Below are 20,085 nucleotides of genomic sequence, written 5' to 3'. Positions count from 1 at the left end.
ATTAATGCATGTATGTATTTCCTTTTATATATAGCACTTATTTACAATAGGAGTTTTCAACTTTGTAAAAATATTCTACTAATATCTTGTATTTTAAAAGGAGTGACTGGTTTTAAAAAAGGGATTCTTTTATGTCTGTGTAATATTTCTTTAGTCTCTGTTACTCTGTTGTTTCTCTCCATACTCACACTTGTTTTTGTTTTTACCCTATAACACACAGTTATACATCACATATTATAAATATGACTTTGATAAACATTTAGATTTTCACACATTTCAGGGTCCAAGTGTGGGTTGACTGAAGTGTTTGGTTTTATCCCCAAAACATCCTAAACTTTTACTGTTATGTATGAGCAGAAACGAAAAACCAAAAACAACATGATATATGCATTACTGTCTTCAGCCTCTAGGCGGCATTGTTGTTCAGGAAGTACATTTTCCTCTGATAAGCTGCTAAAAGCGCTTCTCTAACCAAAGACAGTAAACAGAAGACAAAAGTTTATGAACTGTAAAACAGAACAGATACACTGAAGCCACAGTGATATTAAACATACAGCACTGACAGTGATGACAGACAACACAGGGCTCTAGAGTGCGAACAATTTGGTCACAAATGCGACCAAATTTTTCAGTGGTGTAACTAAAAAAATATTTGGTCGCAACTGTTCGGGTAACAAAAATAAAATAAAAATCCCTGCAACTCTCCGCATGGTCAACAACAGACACACATTATGTCCTTATCGTGGACTAAACCAATCAGAGATAGTCAGGGGCGGGACCTCTCTGATTGGCCATGGTCCATTTGAAAGTGCAGTTGGAAGAGAGAGGTGAGTAGCTTGAATAAATCGATATCGATTCATTTAATCCTGAATCGACTTTTAAATATAACTGTGTTTTGCCGGAAACACCAGATTCTCAGATTAAAGCTCACAAACCTATTTCAACAACCACCAAACAGTAAATGAGAGCAGGTACACGGATTCCACAAAAAGACATAAACACAGAACGGACCTGACGCATCAGAATCAGCTTTGTCTTTCTCCGCTTTCTCACCCGACGGCCCGTAGATGGACACGCTGTCGGAGCTCTGTGTTTACGTCTTTTTGCGCTGATTCTGAGCTACAGGTTTTGTCTCTCTCCAACCAAAATTCACCAAGCCATCAGCAAAAGAAGCAGCAAACTGCGCTTCACATTTGATCAGTGTCATCATGAATTCCCTCTGGGTTTTGCTGTTTTGCTTCCACCACGATAAAAATCACACTTCATGCACAGCTCTCTCTCTCTGTACTTCAAGAACAGTTTCCCGTCTCAAATTTCTGCATTATTCATTCACTTATTACCCATCAGTCTACCGTTGTTTACAGCACTGTCTTTTTCTTTTCTTTTTTTCACGTAAATGACCTCGGACAAGAAAGCCTATTTTTTTTTTCTGTTGTTCTGAAGAAATTTAAACTTTTTAAAATTATGCAAATTGCAGAATATTTTTAAGGTTATCTGCTATAAAATGTCAGACCAGGAAAATCTCCTTCATGTTTTTCTGTGTTTTATTCTCAGTTACTTTCACAAAGGCATCTGCTGTGATGTTCACAATTCTGATGAAGTCTCACATGTATCAGTACTGATAAGTGATCAGAATTATAATATTTCTGACTGTCTGAGGCTAAATTGAATCAAATCAGGACTTTGAGAATCGGAATCAAATGGATTATAGAAATCAGTGATGATAGTGAGCAGCCTAGGCCTGAGAGAAGTGGATGTAGTTGTGGGTAATAAGAAAAGATGAAAAGAACTATTGATAACTTTTTTGTTAAGTTAAGGCCTGATCCTTCTGAAATTCATAGCCAGTCTTCTGACACGGTGTCATCAATCTTTGAACATTGAAAAAGCACAGTGTATCCAGAAAACACAGTATATGCTGCAATAAATGGACTGCCCAAGTGTCCGCTCTCCCCACTGCCTTTCAGCAGTATGCAACAGCAAACAGGTCGTCAGAGGAGGCCGAGATGATGATTAAGTTTAACATTTTCTACAATACTGACAAAGCACTTTAAGCACAAGATTGTTAGTTAATAATTTAGAAATGAATATTGTCTGTATGAACTGCAATTCCCCCCCCCAAAAAAGTGCACATGTAAAACTGCGGTGTTAAGCGATGCAGTTGAAAAATTTAAGTGCGCCTAACTTTTGTGCCGGTGCGCCCATGGCAAACAGTTAGTCTAGAGCCCTGCAACATTACAGGTCAGTTTAGGTCAGTTTAAAAAGCAATAATAAAACAATAACTCTATCAGGATAACTGGTGACTTTAAGGACATAAATCTAGTATGCCTCTGATGACTGGACATGAGTAGTGTTACTGATCAAAGATTTTATTACTAAAAACTTAAGGAGTGTTTTTAAAATAAAATCTTTGTGGAAAATGAAGGTGTGGCAACAAAAATAAATATATTTTAGCAATAACTCAAGTTGTTCAAATTTGGAAGGAAGCATGATCTCTGGGTGAAGACTGTAGTAACAGGAGGATGAGAAACAATGATGGTTTAATGAGCACTGAATAACAGAGAATTCATTTGTCTTCCATACAGTTACTGGATGTAGTGTTTGTACAGCACGTTTTTAAAAAAATGCAAAGATGATGACTTTAAATGATCATATTAAATGGTTAATCAGTGACTTTTAAATTATAAGTTTTATTTTCATATTTAATTGATGGAATTTGTCTTCATGTTGCAACAATCAGGAACAGCTGACAGTGAAATCTCCTTTTGAGCGGGCAGTTTGTTTAAAACCAGAGTTTATTTCAAAAATATCATTAAATGGTGGACATTTTACAGTCTGCAAACCCACCTGTAGCTCCAACCCCTCACAAAGTAAAGTGGCTTCACATAGTGGTGAAACCACATACTACAATAACACCACATCTACAGTAAAAACCTGTTAACAATGCTCAAGGGTTACTTGAGCATCCCTCAAAATTTACACCCATCCTTTGCCCTTGGGACCCAAACGGGCCCCATTTTTCACTAGGGTCACACGAGGCTTAACCTGATTGTGAAATGGTTCATACTCTGATAACATCTATATGGTTTAAGTCCAGCGTGAATAATTTATGTCTCATTCCAGCTGACAATGTTGTATATGAAGAATCTGAAAAGTAATAAACTGTCAATTAGTGCAATAAAAAGTATACAGTGATAAAAATGAATATAAAAGAAAATGCTCAAGTAAAGTATTAAGAAATGTACAAACATATTCAACCAACCTGATTAAACTTAGTACTTCTTTACTTTCCACTATGGCAGTCAGCACAGCTCAGTGTTTGCAGTTATAGAACCAGTTTTACTTACAGTGTGTGTACGCTCTGCTGTTGTGAAACAACATTTGAACGCATGAATGCTGATCGTAGAAAGGATCCAAACAAACAACTACAGGATACAACCACAATACTTATTCACAACATCTTAAATGTATAAGCTCAAATATGATGACTGACACATAATGAACCCCAGAAGCAGGTACTATTTAAAGCACAAATCCTGAGAAACAGAGGAAAGGCTGCTGAACACGGAGGCACAGCAGGTGAGCTCGATGGATAGAGTCATGTTTATGTAACTGCTGGATCATGTATTCAGTCAGGAGCTCCCGAAAGTCAAGTGAAAATCTTTACACTATTCCACCGTTGAAACATTTTCCAGTTAAATTAATACACAGACACAGTGCATCAGGTGTGAGGCTGGTTTTCACAGAAGTACAATTTGAGTTTTCTCCTTTCCAGCTGCTCCTTTGGTCTCCTCATCAGTCTGTCAGCTCTCTGCTCTTTGCTTTAATTCAATTCAATTCAATTTTATTTATATAGCACCAAATCACAACAAAAGTCACCTCAAGGCACTTTATAGATACAGAGAAAAACCCAACAATCATATGACCCCCTATGAGCAAGCACTTTGGCGACAGTGGGAAGGAAAAACTCCCTTTTAACAGGAAGAAACCTCCGGCAGAACCAGGCTCAGGGAGGGGCGGCCATCTGCTGCAACCGGTTGGAGTGAGAGAAGGAAGATAGGATAAAGACATGCTGTGGAAGAGAGACAGAGGTTAATAACAGATATGATTCAATGCAGAGAGGTCTATTAATACATAGTGAGTGAGAAAAGTGACTGGAAAGGAAGAACTCAGTGCATCATGGGAATCCCCCGGCAGCCTACATCTATTGCAGCATAACTAAGGGAGGATTCAGGGTCACCTGGTCCAGCCCTAACTATATGCTTTAGCAAAAAGGAAAGTTTTAAGCCTAATCTTAAAAGTAGAGATAGTGTCTGTCTCCCGAATCCAAACTGGAAGCTGGTTCCACAGAAGAGGGGCCTGAAAACTGAAGGCTCTCCCTCCCATTCTACTTTTAAATACTCTAGGAACAACAAGTAGGCCTGCAGAGCGAGAGCGAAGTGCTCTAATAGGGTGATATGGTACTACAAGGTCATTAAGATAAGATGGGGCCTGATTATTTAAGACCTTGTATGCGAGGAGCAGGATTTTGAATTCAATTCAGGATTTAACAGGAAGCCAATGAAGGGAAGCCAAAACAGGAGAAATATGCTCTCTCTTTCTAGTCCCTGTCAGTACTCTTGCTGCAGCATTTTGGATTAACTGAAGACTTTTAAGGGAGTTTTAAGGACATCCTGATAATAATGAATTGCAGTAGTCCAGCCTGGAAGTAATGAATGCATGAACTATCCTTATGAGGAGCAGCTTCCTGTGCTGCTCCTCATAAGGACGCATCGTATGACATCTCAGTTTAATGTGAGAACTTATTATCGCAATTTATTCATTAAATGTTTACAATTAACCCAGACTTCACCAATTATTGTACTGAGCCTTGCAGTTAGATTTTTTTCATGAAAAAGCTCCTCCTCCTGCCCCTCCCTTATCTCTGGTAGGCTCCTAGCAGGTGTTTGTTTTTCCAGCTAAGCAAACAAAGAAAGAGGCGACCTTGTTTCAGTCCTACAATCCTCCTGTGCGTCTCTTGAATCAACCACGTCAGTGAACCCATCTCCCATCAGTAAGTCTGTGTTCCTGTAGCTGCCTCGATGATGACTTACCTGTTTCTCTCCTCTGTGCAGCAGTCCTGCCATTTTCCCATGTGAGGGAGAAATGTGTGAGAGAGCTGTGGAGGAGATTCTGTTCCTCTTTGTGAGATTAAAACTCTGGATTCATTAACAAACTTTCCAAGGACCTTGTTAATAAAGTCTGTGGATTTATCCCTGCCTGAAGATTGTGTAAATAGTCATCTGAGTCCATCCTGCCTCACTGGATATAAAAAAAAAACCCAACTTGTGTCAGTATCAGTTCTTCTTTTAGTGACTGTTTATGCTGATGTGTGACTTGCAGCCGGAGGATGACCCGTAACAACTGTGCCATGTTTTTGAGGGTCTTTTCTTTTCTGTGGATGATCATTCCTGGCAGAGCAGGTGAGTTTGTTCCCGCCTTGTTTTTCATTTAAATAATGATTAAGACAATAATGTACAGTAAATGTTGCAGCACAGAGGAAAATGTGTCAAGATACAAATTTTACATTTTAAAACTTCACAATAAGGATGATAATACATCAGTGACCAACAATGTCGAGTGACTTTTGTCACTGTGCTGTAAATATGATGACTAGCTGTTACTCATGTTGACTTTGAATGAGGAAGTAAAAGGCCTGTGGATGCAGCAGGAGGGGGAGGGGAGCTATTGAAAAGATGCTTCCTGTCAGTAGGTTAGGTTCAGAGTCTGTTATTCCAGTGACTTGCTCAGAGGTTAAATGAGCTTTCTGTCTGAATTTTCCAAACTCCAGGATGGACAAATTTAGTTTTCAGTAAATCTGCTTTCTGGAGCAGAGCTAGGCGAATTTGGACTTACTGAGACTGTGGAGTTAGTGAGAGAGGTGTGGGTGCAGGGCTTTTCTGATTTTGCATATAATTTACATACCAGTTCATGTGGAGAAAGAGAAGTAGGCAAAGCAGGTAATTTTAAAACTGAAAGTTCAGAACTAAACTTTTACTTTCATCACATATTTATCTGTCCGGCCGGGGTATTCCCATGATTAGGGATGGGTATCATTTAGGTTTTATCCAATACCAGTACCAAACCTGTACTTTTGAAACGGTGCCGGTGCTTAAACGGTGCTCGAACCGGTGCTTAAAGAATGGAGAACACACACTTTGTCCAAAAACCTCTCATGTTTAGCTGTTTTTTTGTAAAAAGATAACAATGTTAGCCTTTTCTGCAGCTATAGGGGATATATGGCATCACTCTTGGCTGGAAGCAGTGCTTAAACAATGGAAAAAACATAAACTTTGTCCAAAAACCTCTCATGTTTAACTGTTTCCCTCTTTTTCTTTGGTCATTTTAGCCTTTTTGGCCAGGGTGAAGGGAGTATCTGCCATGAAACAACAAGACAGCCCCATGTAACTACGACTGTGTTTGCTAGTTCACCTTACATGCATTAATGTAATACCGTGGTTAGCCTACTCAACGTAAATTACACACGAACAACATTAAGCTACTCATGCAGAGAAGAACGGCTGCTGCTGCATCATCATCCATCATCATTTCTGCTACACTGGCAGGGCTAGGGGCCAGGACTCTCCTCTTTGGGTTTTTGGGGGATGTTGCTAACTCCGGGTCCGATAACAGGCACCACACCCGCAGTAGATGTGCTCGGTGTGAGGTCTCGCAGCAAGCTATCAAATACGGTGAATTTCTCGGCTTTTTTAAAAAACGCTATGCGTCGCCAGGTGTTTCATCAGATTTGAGGTGTTACCTCCTTTGACAGTATCACAGTATCACCTTAAAGCACTTGTTGCAGGCTGCTGAGTTTGCATCTTTTGCTGTGAAGTACAGCCAGACTTTTGACCGCTTCGCCTTGGGCATTTTTAATATGTAGCTCTGCTCTAAAAGAACGTACGTACCTGGACCCGCCTACTATCCTCGGAAAGGTAAAATGATTGGCTAGAATTCAAAGTGTATGACATCTCAGGGGAAAATAAAGCACTGAAATGTGCGCTGCTTTTCGGTCTGGTTATTACCGTTTATGTCAGAACCGGTGCCATCATGGCACTGGATACCGGTACCCATCCCTACCCATGATGCATTGAGTTTTTCCTTACCAGTCACCTTTCTCACTCACTATGTGTTAATAGACCTCTCTGCATTGAATCATATCTGTTATTAATCTCTGTCTCTCTTCCACAGCATGTCTTTATCCTGTCTTCCTTCTCTCACCCCAACCGTTCAAAGCAGATGGCCGCCCCTCCCTGAGCCTGGTTCTGCTGGTTTTTCCTTCCCACTGTCGCCAAAGTGCTTGCTCATGGGGGGTCACATGATTGTTGGGTTTATCTATTATTGTACAATCTACTGTACAATATAAAGTGCCTTGAGGCGACTGCTGTTGTGATTTGGCGCTATATAAATAAAATTGAATTGGTATTAAGAGGTTGATGTGGACTTGTGTCCTCTTACCAGATGTTTCAGGTCCTGAGGCGTCCTGTGTTTTTATGGAGAGATGTGTCTTACCGTGCAGTTTCCAGAGTGGTTCTGATGTTTTCATCCACTGGGTTCAAGGGACAGCAAATATCCGTGTCCACTCCTTCTACCACAACAAAGACCAACTTGGAGATCAGGACCAACGTTTCAGAAACAGGACTTCTCTGTTCAAGGATCAGATCTCAGTTGGAAATGCCTCACTCCAAGTGACAGGGGTTACAATCCAGGACCAGGGCAGATACAAGTGCCACATAAGCAGCATTGAAGGAAACCAGGAGTCATTTGTTAACCTGAAAGTGAATGGTATGAAAAATATGCAGTATAACTTAAAACTATAGAGTCAAGAAGGTCTCTTGTAGGCATACAGACGTTTTTAGATCTAGTCAGGTATTACACAAAAGGCTCCCTCAGACCAATATATACTCAGGACTTGCATTTTGTCGATATATAATAATGGGTGGATAGTACAGTGGGGCCACATGATGGGTGTGCATTCCGTTGAAGCCTACCTCGGAATAAGAAGAGATATGTAACTGAAACAATACTAGTTATGTCCCCTAGATTAACAAGGTCCATGTCAGTTGACATGGACAGGACACACTGAGAAAAGGTCCTGGAACATAAGGGATGAGAATACAGGGCTGGAAACAACTCACTGATCCAGACCACACCACCAGGATCTACAGCAGTGACATCAGTAACAGCTCCCAGGTATCTGGTAGAGGAGGCTGACGTTTAAATGTAATATGCAATAGAAGAAATAGCTGATCACGAACAACATGCATTGGCTATACTGAAGCATTAGTTAACTGCAAAATGGAGTCTAATTACAGCTGTGCATCATTTTATTCTGTGCAGTGACAGAATTAAAGAATAGTTCTTTTAGTTTACAGTTCACCTTTTAAGTCTGGGAAGAGTAGATAGTGGGCCTAACTTTGGCCTTCTAATAACTAAAAACAACAACTGTTATTGAATGGTGCATACACCCTTGTCCTCAAACCCCAGTTATTGGCGAATCAAGTTTCTCTTTTGTTTTACAGCTCTGGTGCGTCAAATCATTATCCAGCAGGTAGGAAACAGACTCACCTGCAGCTCAGAGGGGATCTACCCTAAACCTCAGCTCACCTGGTCCACCAGGCCTCCATCCAGCATCACCAACAACAACACAACAGCCCATCAGACTGAGCAGCAGCTTTACAACATCAGCAGTTTCCTGATATTTCCACACACAGATACAGATCTGGTCTACATCTGCATAGTCAGCACACACAGGAACAACAGGAGGGCAACTTGGAGGCAGCTGAGTAAGTATTGAGTCCAAATCCACAGACTATTTACTTCTGAAATTTTCTTTCGAGAATGCAAAAAGAACAGATTATATTTCATTATGTGGAATAACCCGTCGCAAACCAGATGGGAGCAACTATGAACCAAGATTAATGGGTTAGTTAACCGAGTTTAGCTCAAGGTCAGAGTTTACAGCAATATTAAGGTGGTTAGCCCGGCTGGACATACAACATGCTATGTTCACAAATTTAATTTAACATCAGCTGGAAGGTGAGTATTTTCAAACATTGTGTTCATTTTTCCCAACACATTCAACATGTTATAAATTTTCTGCTGAAGGAAAACTTTTTATATACAGTGGTCCCTTATTTATTGCGGTAGTTACATTTCTTACAATTACTATTGATGTTTTATGGCTGTAAAACCTCTCACTGCACACTGTATACACTTTTCTCCGACCCACATGAACTTTCACACTTTTCTCTCTTGTTTAAACAAAGAAAATAAAGTTCAGTATTATAAAATGAAACCAAAGACACCTGCGTTTGCCTCTGATGGTGCAAAACGTTTCACCAACATTTGTGTTTGTTGGGGAGAAAACTTCACTTCACTGCACTTCAGAGTCACACTGCTAGCGATCAAAGATTTATGTACATTTGACAAGCTGAAACCATTCTGTACTGTACAGGAGACACAGCACAAGATTGTTTGACAGTGGTCTACAGCCAATCAGGACACAGGACACAATTCACTGTTTTTTTGTTTTGTTTTTTAAAGCATGCAAAATTGCACAAAAAAGATCAGCAAACAGCGAGAGAGCAAAAAGGGAAACTGTCGCGGGTTGCGTAAACTGAACACACTCACATAAGACAAGGACCTTCAGAATAAAACAGGAAACTAACAGACACAGAACAGACAGACTCACAAGCAGACACAGTGACACCATAGACAGAGGGAACACAGAGAAGTGGGAGCAGGCAGGCACAAAACAAAACCCTAACGAATGGCAAACGGAACCCAAAGACATAACAGAATAAACAAGAACACAGAATATTATAAAGAAACATAAAACACTGATTCGTCAGACTCAGGACCATGACAGAACCATGTTATAGCAAGGGACCACTGTATGTAACATGCAGAACTAATGTTATGGAAGTCACACAAGAAAGTTAGGGTTTCTTTAGGATTTATTTAGTTTATAGGATAGTGTCAGATCTTAATTAACTGAAAAGCTAAATCTTTCAACTAATAAAGTTTAAAGTTTCAGAGTTTTAGTGTGCTACTGAGATCACAAAGGCTACAATAATCATCTGATGAAGAACTGCTACACTGATTGCGTCTTCAGTACTGCGCCTTGATGAAGAGAGATCAGAAACAGATCCAAAACAGCTGAGCGAAACACTTTGAGTACACCTGCTCACAGAGGAATACAAACAATGGAGGAGTTTGACCCTCATGTCAGGCTGTCAGCACTTTCTTTGGATACGTCATCAGAGCTTTGTGTACCTATATCCACACATTCCTGCTCCCAGTTTATTCTGTGTATTTATATTTCTCTTTCTCATAATGTGTTTTTTCTGTCTCTGCTCCTTGTCCTTTATGCGTTTCATGTGCTTTTCTGAATTCCTGTTTTCTTTGACTCATCCCTCTGGACTTTATGTAAGTTTTCATCAACTTTGCTAAAGGTCTAAGGAGCTTGGAAAGAAAAGCATCTGAACCTCTTTAAGTTGCTTGAACACATTTCATCTCTCATCTGACAAGCTTCTTCAGTTCTAGGGTCAAATGTTCTAGGGTCAAACTATGAACTGCCCTCTCTGTCCACTGTGAACGAGCATCTTTGAACAGAGGCAGTGACATAGATGTCCACTTCTTGATGCATGCTCAATCATCCAGGTAAGTAAAGCTCCAAAAGTAGATTCTGTTCATCCGGACGTAGCTTTTTTTGGGAGAAACATTTCGTCACTCATACGAGTGACTTCTTAAGTCTCAGCTGACTGTGGGTTTCCCCAATCTTATAAACAGTACATTTGCATACTGGAAGGAGGTGGAACATTTGGAGGACTGGTCCAGGAAAAATTATCTCTGCTTAAATGAGAAGAAGACGAAGGAGATGATTGTGGACTTCAGGAGGGGAAGACGCGCACACACACAAACCCCTGCACGTTGGTGGATCTGCAGTCGAAGTAGTAGCCAGCTACAAGTTCCTGGGTATATACTTAGATAGCAACCTCACCCAGGAAAAAAAGTTGATCAGGAAGGCTCACCAGAGGCTCTACTTCCTGAGGAGGCTAAAGCGCGCAAGAATGGAGAGATCAGTCCTCATCTCCTTTTACAGATGTGTGGTGGAGAGTATTCTGTGCTCTGGCATCAACGTGTGGCATGGACACTGCACTGTGGCAGAGAGGAAAGCTCTACAGAGGGTGGTGAACGCTACACAGAGAGTTGTCGGAGGCAGCCTCGACATACACACATCCAAATGCAGGAAGAGGGCCACCTGTATGATTACGTACCCCACTCACCCAGCAGACACACTCTTTGTCCCGCTCCCCTCAGGCAGGAGGCTGAGGAGCATCAAATGCAAAACTACCCGACTAAGAAACAGCTTCATTCCAGAAGCTGTGAGACTTCTGAATGCATAAATGGACAAGAACTGCTATTGTAGCACCTTAATCACTACTGGCACTTACTGACACGTCACTTTATCAATGCTGGTCATCATGCCCATTTGCTGCTAAAGTATTTATCTACACCTATAGTTATACATATACGCTATAACACTAGTATGGAGTATGGGTAAGGTTGTTGCACTCTAGTTATAGTAGTATTTATAGTAATATTTATTGTATTGTTTTGTTACTTGTCATTTCATTTTATTTATTACTTTTATATTTAATAATGAAGAAACAGAATTTTTTTTGCTCCTTTTCACTCCGGGACCGTGTGTCCATAATTTCATTCCACCTCATATTAACATGTAATGCAAATGACAGTAAAGCTCCTTGAAGCCCTGATTTCTTCCAGTTAATTTGCTTTGTTTTTGTCTTTGCTTGTGTTTTTTAGTTTCAGTTAAGGGTACCTACTCTGAAACAACAACAATTCCCTGCTCCAGCTTAAACTCTTCACTAACCGATCTTGTCTGGAGATTCAACCACAGTCAAATAATCCTGAGCCGGTCTGATGCCAGCTACACAGTCTCAGAGGAGTGGAAGCAGCATGTAAAGGATGTGTCAGAGTCAGGCAGCCTCACACTGCAGGACTTATCCTCAGATCAGGAGGGAACATACACGTGTGAAATCGGTGACGCTGTGGAGACACACATTACAAACACCTTTCTCAAGTTAGATAGTATTAAAGGTAAGGCAACATAAGCTAACAACTCTTGGTCAGTATTAAAGTTATTAACTGTAAAATCTGTGGAAAATAAAAACATCTCTAGGTACTGTTGTTTTTTTTGTCTTCCAATCTTCAGACAGAGTCATTCCAGTGTGGCTTATCATTGCTATAGTAGTACTACTACTACTAGTAGTAGTGCTTCTAATCTGGTACTGTAAAATGAAAGGTAAAAAAATTTTCTCCCTTCACTTTATTAAGAATTAACTTTTGAGGTAGTTTAGTATAAGCTGTTTGTACTGATGTTTTTTCTCCTTTTTCAGATCAGAAGACAGGCAAGGAGGCGAGAAATGCAAAGAGGTGAGAAGTGACTCAGATATAAGCCGGCAGTTTTCCTTTTTCTTTTTGTATTGGAATGCACTGAAGCAAGTCAATATATACTGTCTAATTAGTAATTTGGCAGCCTTTTTCATCACTTGAATTTAAACTTCAAAAACAGAGTATTATTATTTTCTGCAGAATCATTTTTAAATGTAAGTGTTAAATGTTTTTAAATTATTAAAGATCTATTTCAAAACTTGGTAAGTTGCTTACAGATGCTGACTCAAAACTAATGTTGTTGTCATAAAACCTCTTGCAATGTGCTGAGTTTCACTAAATGAAGTTGAAAATTTTTCGGAAGCAGGGCTTCTGAAAAATTGTATGGCAAAGTCAAGATAAGATCAGAACAACTGTTACGAAAGCTCCATTGAGTTTTTTTGATTAGTGAACAACAATACACATGAAAGGAAAAAGTTTGAGTTTGCTAAATGTTAGCACCTTTTTGCTTGCAGAGAAAATTCTGAACCAGACAGAGAAGGCCAAGGCAAAGAGATGACCACAGCAATGCTGTGAAGGCGAAACCCCCAAGAAAGGTCCAGTTCTCTAATGACAAATTACATTTTTTAGATAAAGATAATATTGTGAAACAGTCATGTGACATGTCACTTTCTTATCATGGAGACAAGAATCTACCAAAAGTAAGGCACTGTTGCCTGAATGCACCAGTGTTCAGTTTTTTTTTTTGCCCCTCGTATGTCTGAAAGCATCGTCGTTCTTTCCTGTAAATTTCAAGAAGTAACAAAGCAAGACATTCACTTCTGAACCAACTGATGTCAGACTGTTCACACTGAAAAAAAGAGTCAGTTCCGCACTTTAGTCCAAAAATGATTAATAATGGATAAAAACATTTCACTAGAATATGATGCACACACAATGTCTACAATAGTCCAGGAAGCAAAACATCTTCACAAAGCAAAAGTAAAAGTCCAGTTCAATTCAAATGATTAGTACTAGCATACCTGGACAATGAGGAGTGTTTGTACATACTCCTGGGTCTTTTGACCCACCATTTTGTGTTTTCTATTATTGTGATGTATTTTGGTTGTGGTTTTCTAGAGCTTTGGTTTTTGGCTCTGTTCTTGTCACGCTGGGGCAGCAGTCGTGTGGTGAAGTGAGAAAAGGATCCAAAATGCAGGTACTGGCTGGGGTGCGAGTGACCGTTTATTTGTAGTGACAACACAGTACAAAACTGGAAATAAGGAACAGGGAGCAACTAAAGTCTATACTGGGTAAACTAGTAAACAAACCTGAAACCATAAGGACATGGGGAGTCATGCAGGAAAGACATTGAGAAAGGAGGGTAGATAGAAATGGGGAATACCAAATCACACAGACAGAGTGACGAGGAACACAGGCAGGCACACACTATAAATACACACAAGGTAATGAAGGAATGACACGCCAGAGGGGAACACAGCTGAACCTAATTAGACACGACAAAACACAGACCTTCAAAGTAAAACAGAAATCTCACAAACAGTTTTACAAACACAAACTCAGGGACACGGACAGAGCACAAGGGGGAAGAACACAGGTAGGAATAATAAAGCACTGAACACCAGAACCAAATCCTAACAACTAATACAAAATCAGAAGAAACTAGAAAATAACAACAATAACCTCAAAACACTGGGTCACCGACCCAGGACCATGACAGTTCTTCCTCAGGAAACATTATCTCTATCACGGAGTAGTCATAGCGTGCTGTGATGCAGGTAGGATGGAGGGCCCACACGCCAGACTCAGAACCAAGAGGTTAACTTAAAGTGCAGTTTATTCACTGGGATGACTCATCAGAGAAATAAACATTACTCAAACATGACCAATAAATGGTGAATATGAAACTAGACACTAGACTGGACACTGGAACCTAAAACGAGATAATGCACAGGAACAGAACCAAGAGCATGAATGACTTTCAAACATAGCACAGAGAGGAAGTGGATGTCAACGACCCGACACAGAGCAGGGAGAACGCAGGGCTTACACACAGTGGCTGTGTCCCATTTCAGGGTCTGCACGCTTGAAGTACGTGCACTACGTACGGTGCGTACTATAAGTACGAGAAGTGCGGAAGTGAGAGGCTTGTGAAATGGGACGGTATATGCTTCGTCGCGCTGTTCAGGTTGCCTAGCAACCATGATACTAACCGCGAGACACGTTACATACAGCTTTGTTTGACAGAAATGAAGGAGAAAATTGTTTTGTTGGTCATTCATTTCTGTCATGACATCACTTTGATTAGTTGAGTATCTGAGGCTGAGACCACAGGACTGTAAAACATGATTCAAGGGCTTCATTTCTGTACTGAACAGTCATTTAAGATTAGCTAGTAAATATTAATTAGTTAATGTTGTTCATGAGACTAAAGTCATCTCACTATGGTAATGTAAATATAATATGGCCAATATTATAGTATTGTCAGATTATTATGATATATATCTATCTATATATATATATAGATATATATATCCATAGGTCCCTCATCCTATTCATGTAGCCCCTTCCGCCGGGGTTACTTGCGTAGTAGCATTCCAACAACGCCCTGTTTTCGTCTCTTGCCCACCGATGCCTTCTTGTTCTTGTTCCAGTAGCCCACTTCTCGTCAGGGTGCCCTGGTTCCTCAACACCTGACGCGGACCTTGTTGATCCGGGCGACGTCCGAGCCGGCATGCCTTCATATTTATCTGTCTCGCTCATATCTGCGGTAGGCTCGCTTAGCATAGGGGGTCTAGCCTTAGGACCCTTACTGGATACAGACGCCCCAGGCAGGAATCGAACTTGCGATCCTCTGCTCCAAAGGCGTGTAGTCTAACCACTACGCTATCCAGCTGACATAGTAGTGGTAGACAAACAGAAGAAGACGGCCGTAGTGATCGATGTAGCGGTTCCGAATGACAGCAATATCAGGAAGAAGGAACACGAGAAGCTGGAGAAATACCAAGGGCTCAGAGAAGAGCTCGAGAGGATGTGGAGGGTGAAGGTAACGGTGGTCCCCGTGGTAATCGGAGCACTAGGTGCGGTGACTCCCAAGCTAGGCGAGTGGCTCCAGCAGATCCCGGGACTAACATCGGAGATCTCTGTCCAGAAGAGCGCAGTCCTGGGAACAGCTAAGATACTGCGCAGGACCCTCAAGCTCCCAGGCCTCTGGTAGAGGACCCGAGCTTGAAGGATAAACCGCCCGCAGGGGCGTGCTGGGTGTTTTTATATATATATAGATATAGATATAGATAGATATCTATAGATATAGATAGATAGATATCTATAGATATAGATAGATAGATATCTATAGATATAGATAGATAGATATCTATAGATATATCTATATCTATAGATATATCTATAGATAGATAGATAGATATGACTGACTTTAATTATCCATAAAATCATCAGATTCTCTGTAAGATTAAGGTCGACTATATGTATATTTAGAAGTAGAGGCTTTAAAACCAAGTTAATGCTGAAAGTACAAACATCACTAGTGTCACATAACTTTGCCGACATGTGGCCAACAGCAATATTTTAATGTTCTTCGTTATTAAACATTCGCACATGAATAAGTGACGTCATGTTCAGTACTTAATTTTGACAGTTCACTTTTCGGCCGCTCCCTTCTGCCGTATTTTGCGGCAAAATTATCCACACCCACCGCCGCGCTATGAATTGTGGGATATATGGGACCACGAAGCGTGCACCGGACCACGCTTGATATTTGGGGAAATCGATGGCGCATTTGGAGTATGCATTTCAAATTAGGCTAACGAGACGAGACAAGGGAGGTAAAACTGAATACACTCAAATGAGACGCAGACCTTCACAATAAAACAGGAAACAAGAAACCATCACACAAGGATGCAGACTCGACACAAAGAGGCAGACAGAATATAACACATGGAACTCAAACTATGCTAAACATGAGACAAACCCCTAAACCAGAATCACTGAAAATAGGTTAATAATAATAATAATAATAATAATAATAATAATAATCAACAAGGCACCAGAGAAACGATATGATCCATCATTCAAAAATAAACCAAAATATAAGAACTTAAAATGCTGGGTCAAACCGAACCAGAACCGTGACAATCTCTGAAATATAAATCATGTTTTCCTCAAAGTCTCTTTCACATTCTCAACTAATACTGAAACTTTTTTTTTTTTTTTTTACAGTTTTTACTAAATTTAGTAAATTGATTACATTCTGTTTTTGCATTGTTAATTTTCAATCATGCTTTTTCATTGTATATTATGTGCATCTTTTTTATAAACATAAATAACATTTTAATTTCACATTGGTGTTTACCTCACTGTTCTTGTTTCATCATTGTTTCTAATTTACCTTGAATGACTTCAGAGCTTGAATCCTATAGAAGGCCAGGGACAAAGTACCCATCTACTCAAAACATGCACATCCAGTCATATTATTGTAACTTTTTATCAGCGTATTTTAAACAGAATTATCTGTGCTTTTAAGCGCAGAATGTCTGTACTTTTGCCACCCCTGGTCTATATTAATTAGTTTATTTTACTTTATTATTTCAGCTAAAAAAACATTTTTTTATTTTCTGTAGTGTTAGAAAGTCTAAGCTTAATTTACTGTGCAGTCATTTTGTATCTTGACAAATGAAGTTGAACACATCCCTAAGAATAAAATTGCATAAAAGAGACGTTTGACCAGCAGGTGGACTGGGCTTCTGTGTCTGAGGTGATCATATTGTATCCTCGTTCTATGATGGCATCATATAGGCTCCATAGAACTGTGGGATTATTACACTGTCTTATGCTACATTATACCTCTAATTAAAGAATTGTAGAATCATTATATTGTTCTAGGTTGCATTATACCCCTGTTTTAGAAGAAAGTGAAAATTATCAGCTTGAAATTCTCTTCTCTATTAAGCAGCCTTGCTAACATGACTGCATATTGTTGTTGTTGTTAATATATTTCAAACATGTAAACAATATATAGGTATATTTAGTAAAGAAAATAAGAGAGAGAGAAAATACTACATAAAAGTCAATATATTTCAATATAGCTCCCTTTCTGATTCCTTTACATGTTCAAAGGGAGTGGGAAGAAGTACACACTTATTTAATCCCACCCCTTTGCCATAAGTTATCAGTTAATATTTAGTCAGCTTAAATAGTGGACAGATTTCTGATATAATATATATTATATACTATAATATCACATCATGACATTTTTTAAATAGAGACATTCACTTAATTTCAATATTTTCCTTTTCTTTATAGTTCGAGAAGATTTACAAAGTTTAAAAGAAAGAGGAAAAAATATAGAAACTGTATTTTAACTGCGAAGTTTTATACTGGATTTAAACAGGATTCCTTGCGGAATTCCTTGAGGAATTTATTAGTAGAAATTGACTCTTCTGTTTCAGGACGTCACATTAACCTTGTAGCCATTATCACAGCTTTGGGGTCTGGAATTGTACTGATCGGCCTATTGACAACTTCTGCAATCTGCAGCACACAGAAGGGTAAGAGGCCTGTATTGCACTTTTCATAATTTATTAGCTTGCACCATCGAAACTGAAAAGGTAAAGCTGTATGGGCTGACTGAGTAGTAGGAGTAGGGCTCAAACACAGGTGAATAAAATAAAAAGGTGTCTCTATTAAACTGAAACAAAGTACAATATAATATGAGTAACAAAACGAGGAAAATTAAAACTTCAGCTCAACAGGAAAAATGTACTTTGATGGAGAACACAACTGTGAGGGACAATGAGACAAAGGACAGTGAGAGACTTACACAATATTTACACATTAGGTAACTGAGGAGATGGGAAACGCTGAGCTAGTCTGTCTGCATCATTCTGCCATCATGAGGGAAACGTAGCTGTTCATGTTGGAGTTGATAATTATTGAACTACTGTTACTAAACACATTTAAGTTAGATTCACAGAGTGAAAGGTAAATTTCAGCAGTACAACAATGATTGTGACCATGCTATAATCTAACAGCTATTTTATGTTTGTCATTGATTTGTTATTCATTACTGCAGCTCTGCTCCTGTTTGTCGCTGCAGCAACTCAATACCTGTTTTTACTGCAGCGATTCTGCTTCTTTTCATCAGTCAATGCCGAGTGTTACCAACACCAGGACCATGTCTGAGACTGCAAATCCTGAGCATCTTGAGTCTGAACCTTTGCAGCCAGAGCTATAGTGTCCTTATCCAACTGATCCAGGGGCTCAGTATCCAGAGGTCCCCAAACCAGCTGATCCAGAATAGTGATGGGTCGTTCGCAAACGAAATGGCTCTTAGAGCCGACTCTTTGAAGTGAACGACGCGAGCCAGCTCCTTATTGGGAGCCGTGAGGTTTTTTTTTCTTTCTCTCACCCTCTCTTTCACCGTTTTTTCCGCTAAACTCCGCATGCGCCGGCCTGTACTTTGCGCTGGGCAGAGGGGGGAGGGGCGTTAGTTACACTCGCAGTAGCACAGGATCAGAGCCAGAGAGAAAGAGAGCGAGGGACAACAACATCACATTAGAAAGGTATAGTAATCATCCACTATTTTCAGTTGCAGATGATAAAGGATTCAGAAATCATGCAGGCCCATATGACAGAGAATGTGCATCTTCTTTTTGTTTTAGTATTTTAATCTATATTTAATTGTGTTGTGGTTTGCAGTGTTTTGTGTTGTTTCACGTTAAATTTGTTTAAAAGGAAAAAGCTGAAAATTTAAATAGTTAAAAGTTTAAAATGTAAATAGTTGTTCTTTGTATTATATGATTTATTTATTACATTTTATGTGGAGTGAATAAATAAAGTATATTTATGGTGGCCCTTAGAGACAAAGCACGTACAAACTCCAAAACACGTACAAACTCCAAAACACGTAAAAACTCAGAATCACGTACAAAAGACAACAGAAGGGCTCCAGGATGCTAGGGCGCAGTGTTGAGCTTTTGTTTCCTAGTGGCTACAAAAGCCAGGAAGTATCAACAACTGGATTTGGTGTGTGGTAGTAACAGGTAAATGAACTTTTTTTTTTAAATTATTTGAATATATATGAGTGCTTGTCTATAAATACACAAACAATACACACATGCTTTCAATTGTGTAATTTAAGTGATCTGGGTAGCTCTGTTTTGGAAGTTCAGTAAATGCTAGAAATGTGTTTTGAAGTTTGTATATGCTTTAGAGTTTGTACGTGCTTTGTCTCTAGGGGCCATATATAAACATATATAAATAAAACCACTTTTTTTACATTAGTAATTCCTTTTCTGCATAATTTTATATTATTGTTAATGATTAAATGATTAAAGCAACAAAACAACCTGAAGAGCCGGTTCGGAGCCGAAAGAGCCGGATCTCTAAAAAGAGCCGGAAATCCCATCACTAATCCAGAACCCAGGAGTCTCATGTTCCCTGTGTCAAAAGAACCAAAGACCTGCACTCTTCAACCATGTCATGAAAGTCTTACACTTTGGTGTCCTCAGAAGCTCATCTCTGGTTTTTGTAGATGATGTGGTTATGTTGGTTACATCAGGTGGTGGCTCCAGCTCTCACTGGAGCCGACACAGCAGAATGATAATTAACATC

The 20,085-nt window shown here is 39.6% G+C and overlaps 1 protein-coding gene and 1 long non-coding RNA gene across 2 annotated transcripts; both read left to right on the top strand.

The window, feature by feature from the left end:
• The first annotated feature begins 5,376 nt into the window (after window positions 1–5,376).
• On the top strand, window positions 5,377–18,710 carry LOC148101577 (butyrophilin subfamily 1 member A1-like). The gene is made up of 6 exons (XM_087845675.1): window positions 5,377–5,459; window positions 7,498–7,821; window positions 8,559–8,822; window positions 11,869–12,162; window positions 17,922–18,031; window positions 18,617–18,710. The coding sequence occupies exons 1-6, from the start codon at window positions 5,387–5,389 to the stop codon at window positions 18,704–18,706; spliced, it is 1,155 nt and encodes a 384-aa protein (XP_087701801.1). The 5' UTR covers window positions 5,377–5,386; the 3' UTR covers window positions 18,707–18,710.
• LOC118455714 (uncharacterized) lies at window positions 12,303–13,045 on the top strand. The gene is made up of 3 exons (XR_004844241.2): window positions 12,303–12,367; window positions 12,462–12,498; window positions 12,972–13,045. It is a non-coding gene; the product is annotated as an uncharacterized LOC118455714 (long non-coding RNA).
• Window positions 18,711–20,085: the final 1,375 nt, after the last annotated feature.

The sequence above is a fragment of the Neolamprologus brichardi genome, chromosome 9, assembly GCF_056152115.1.
Source record: "Neolamprologus brichardi isolate AB-2024 chromosome 9, ASM5615211v1, whole genome shotgun sequence".
NCBI lineage: Eukaryota > Metazoa > Chordata > Actinopteri > Cichliformes > Cichlidae > Neolamprologus > Neolamprologus brichardi.
The sequence above is the reverse complement of the archived record's forward strand: the minus strand, read 5'-3'. Positions and strand labels throughout refer to the sequence as shown.

Coding starts and splice junctions, on each gene's coding strand:
- LOC148101577 (XM_087845675.1), top strand. CDS start 5,387: ATGACCCGTAACAACTGTGCCATGTTTTTGAGGGTCTTTTCTTTTCTG. Junction 7,822..8,558: donor TGTTAACCTGAAAGTGAATG/GTATGAAAAATA, acceptor TTTGTTTTACAG/CTCTGGTGCGTCAAATCATT. Junction 18,032..18,616: donor CACAGAAGGGTAAGAGGCCT/GTATTGCACTTT, acceptor TCTTTTCATCAG/TCAATGCCGAGTGTTACCAA.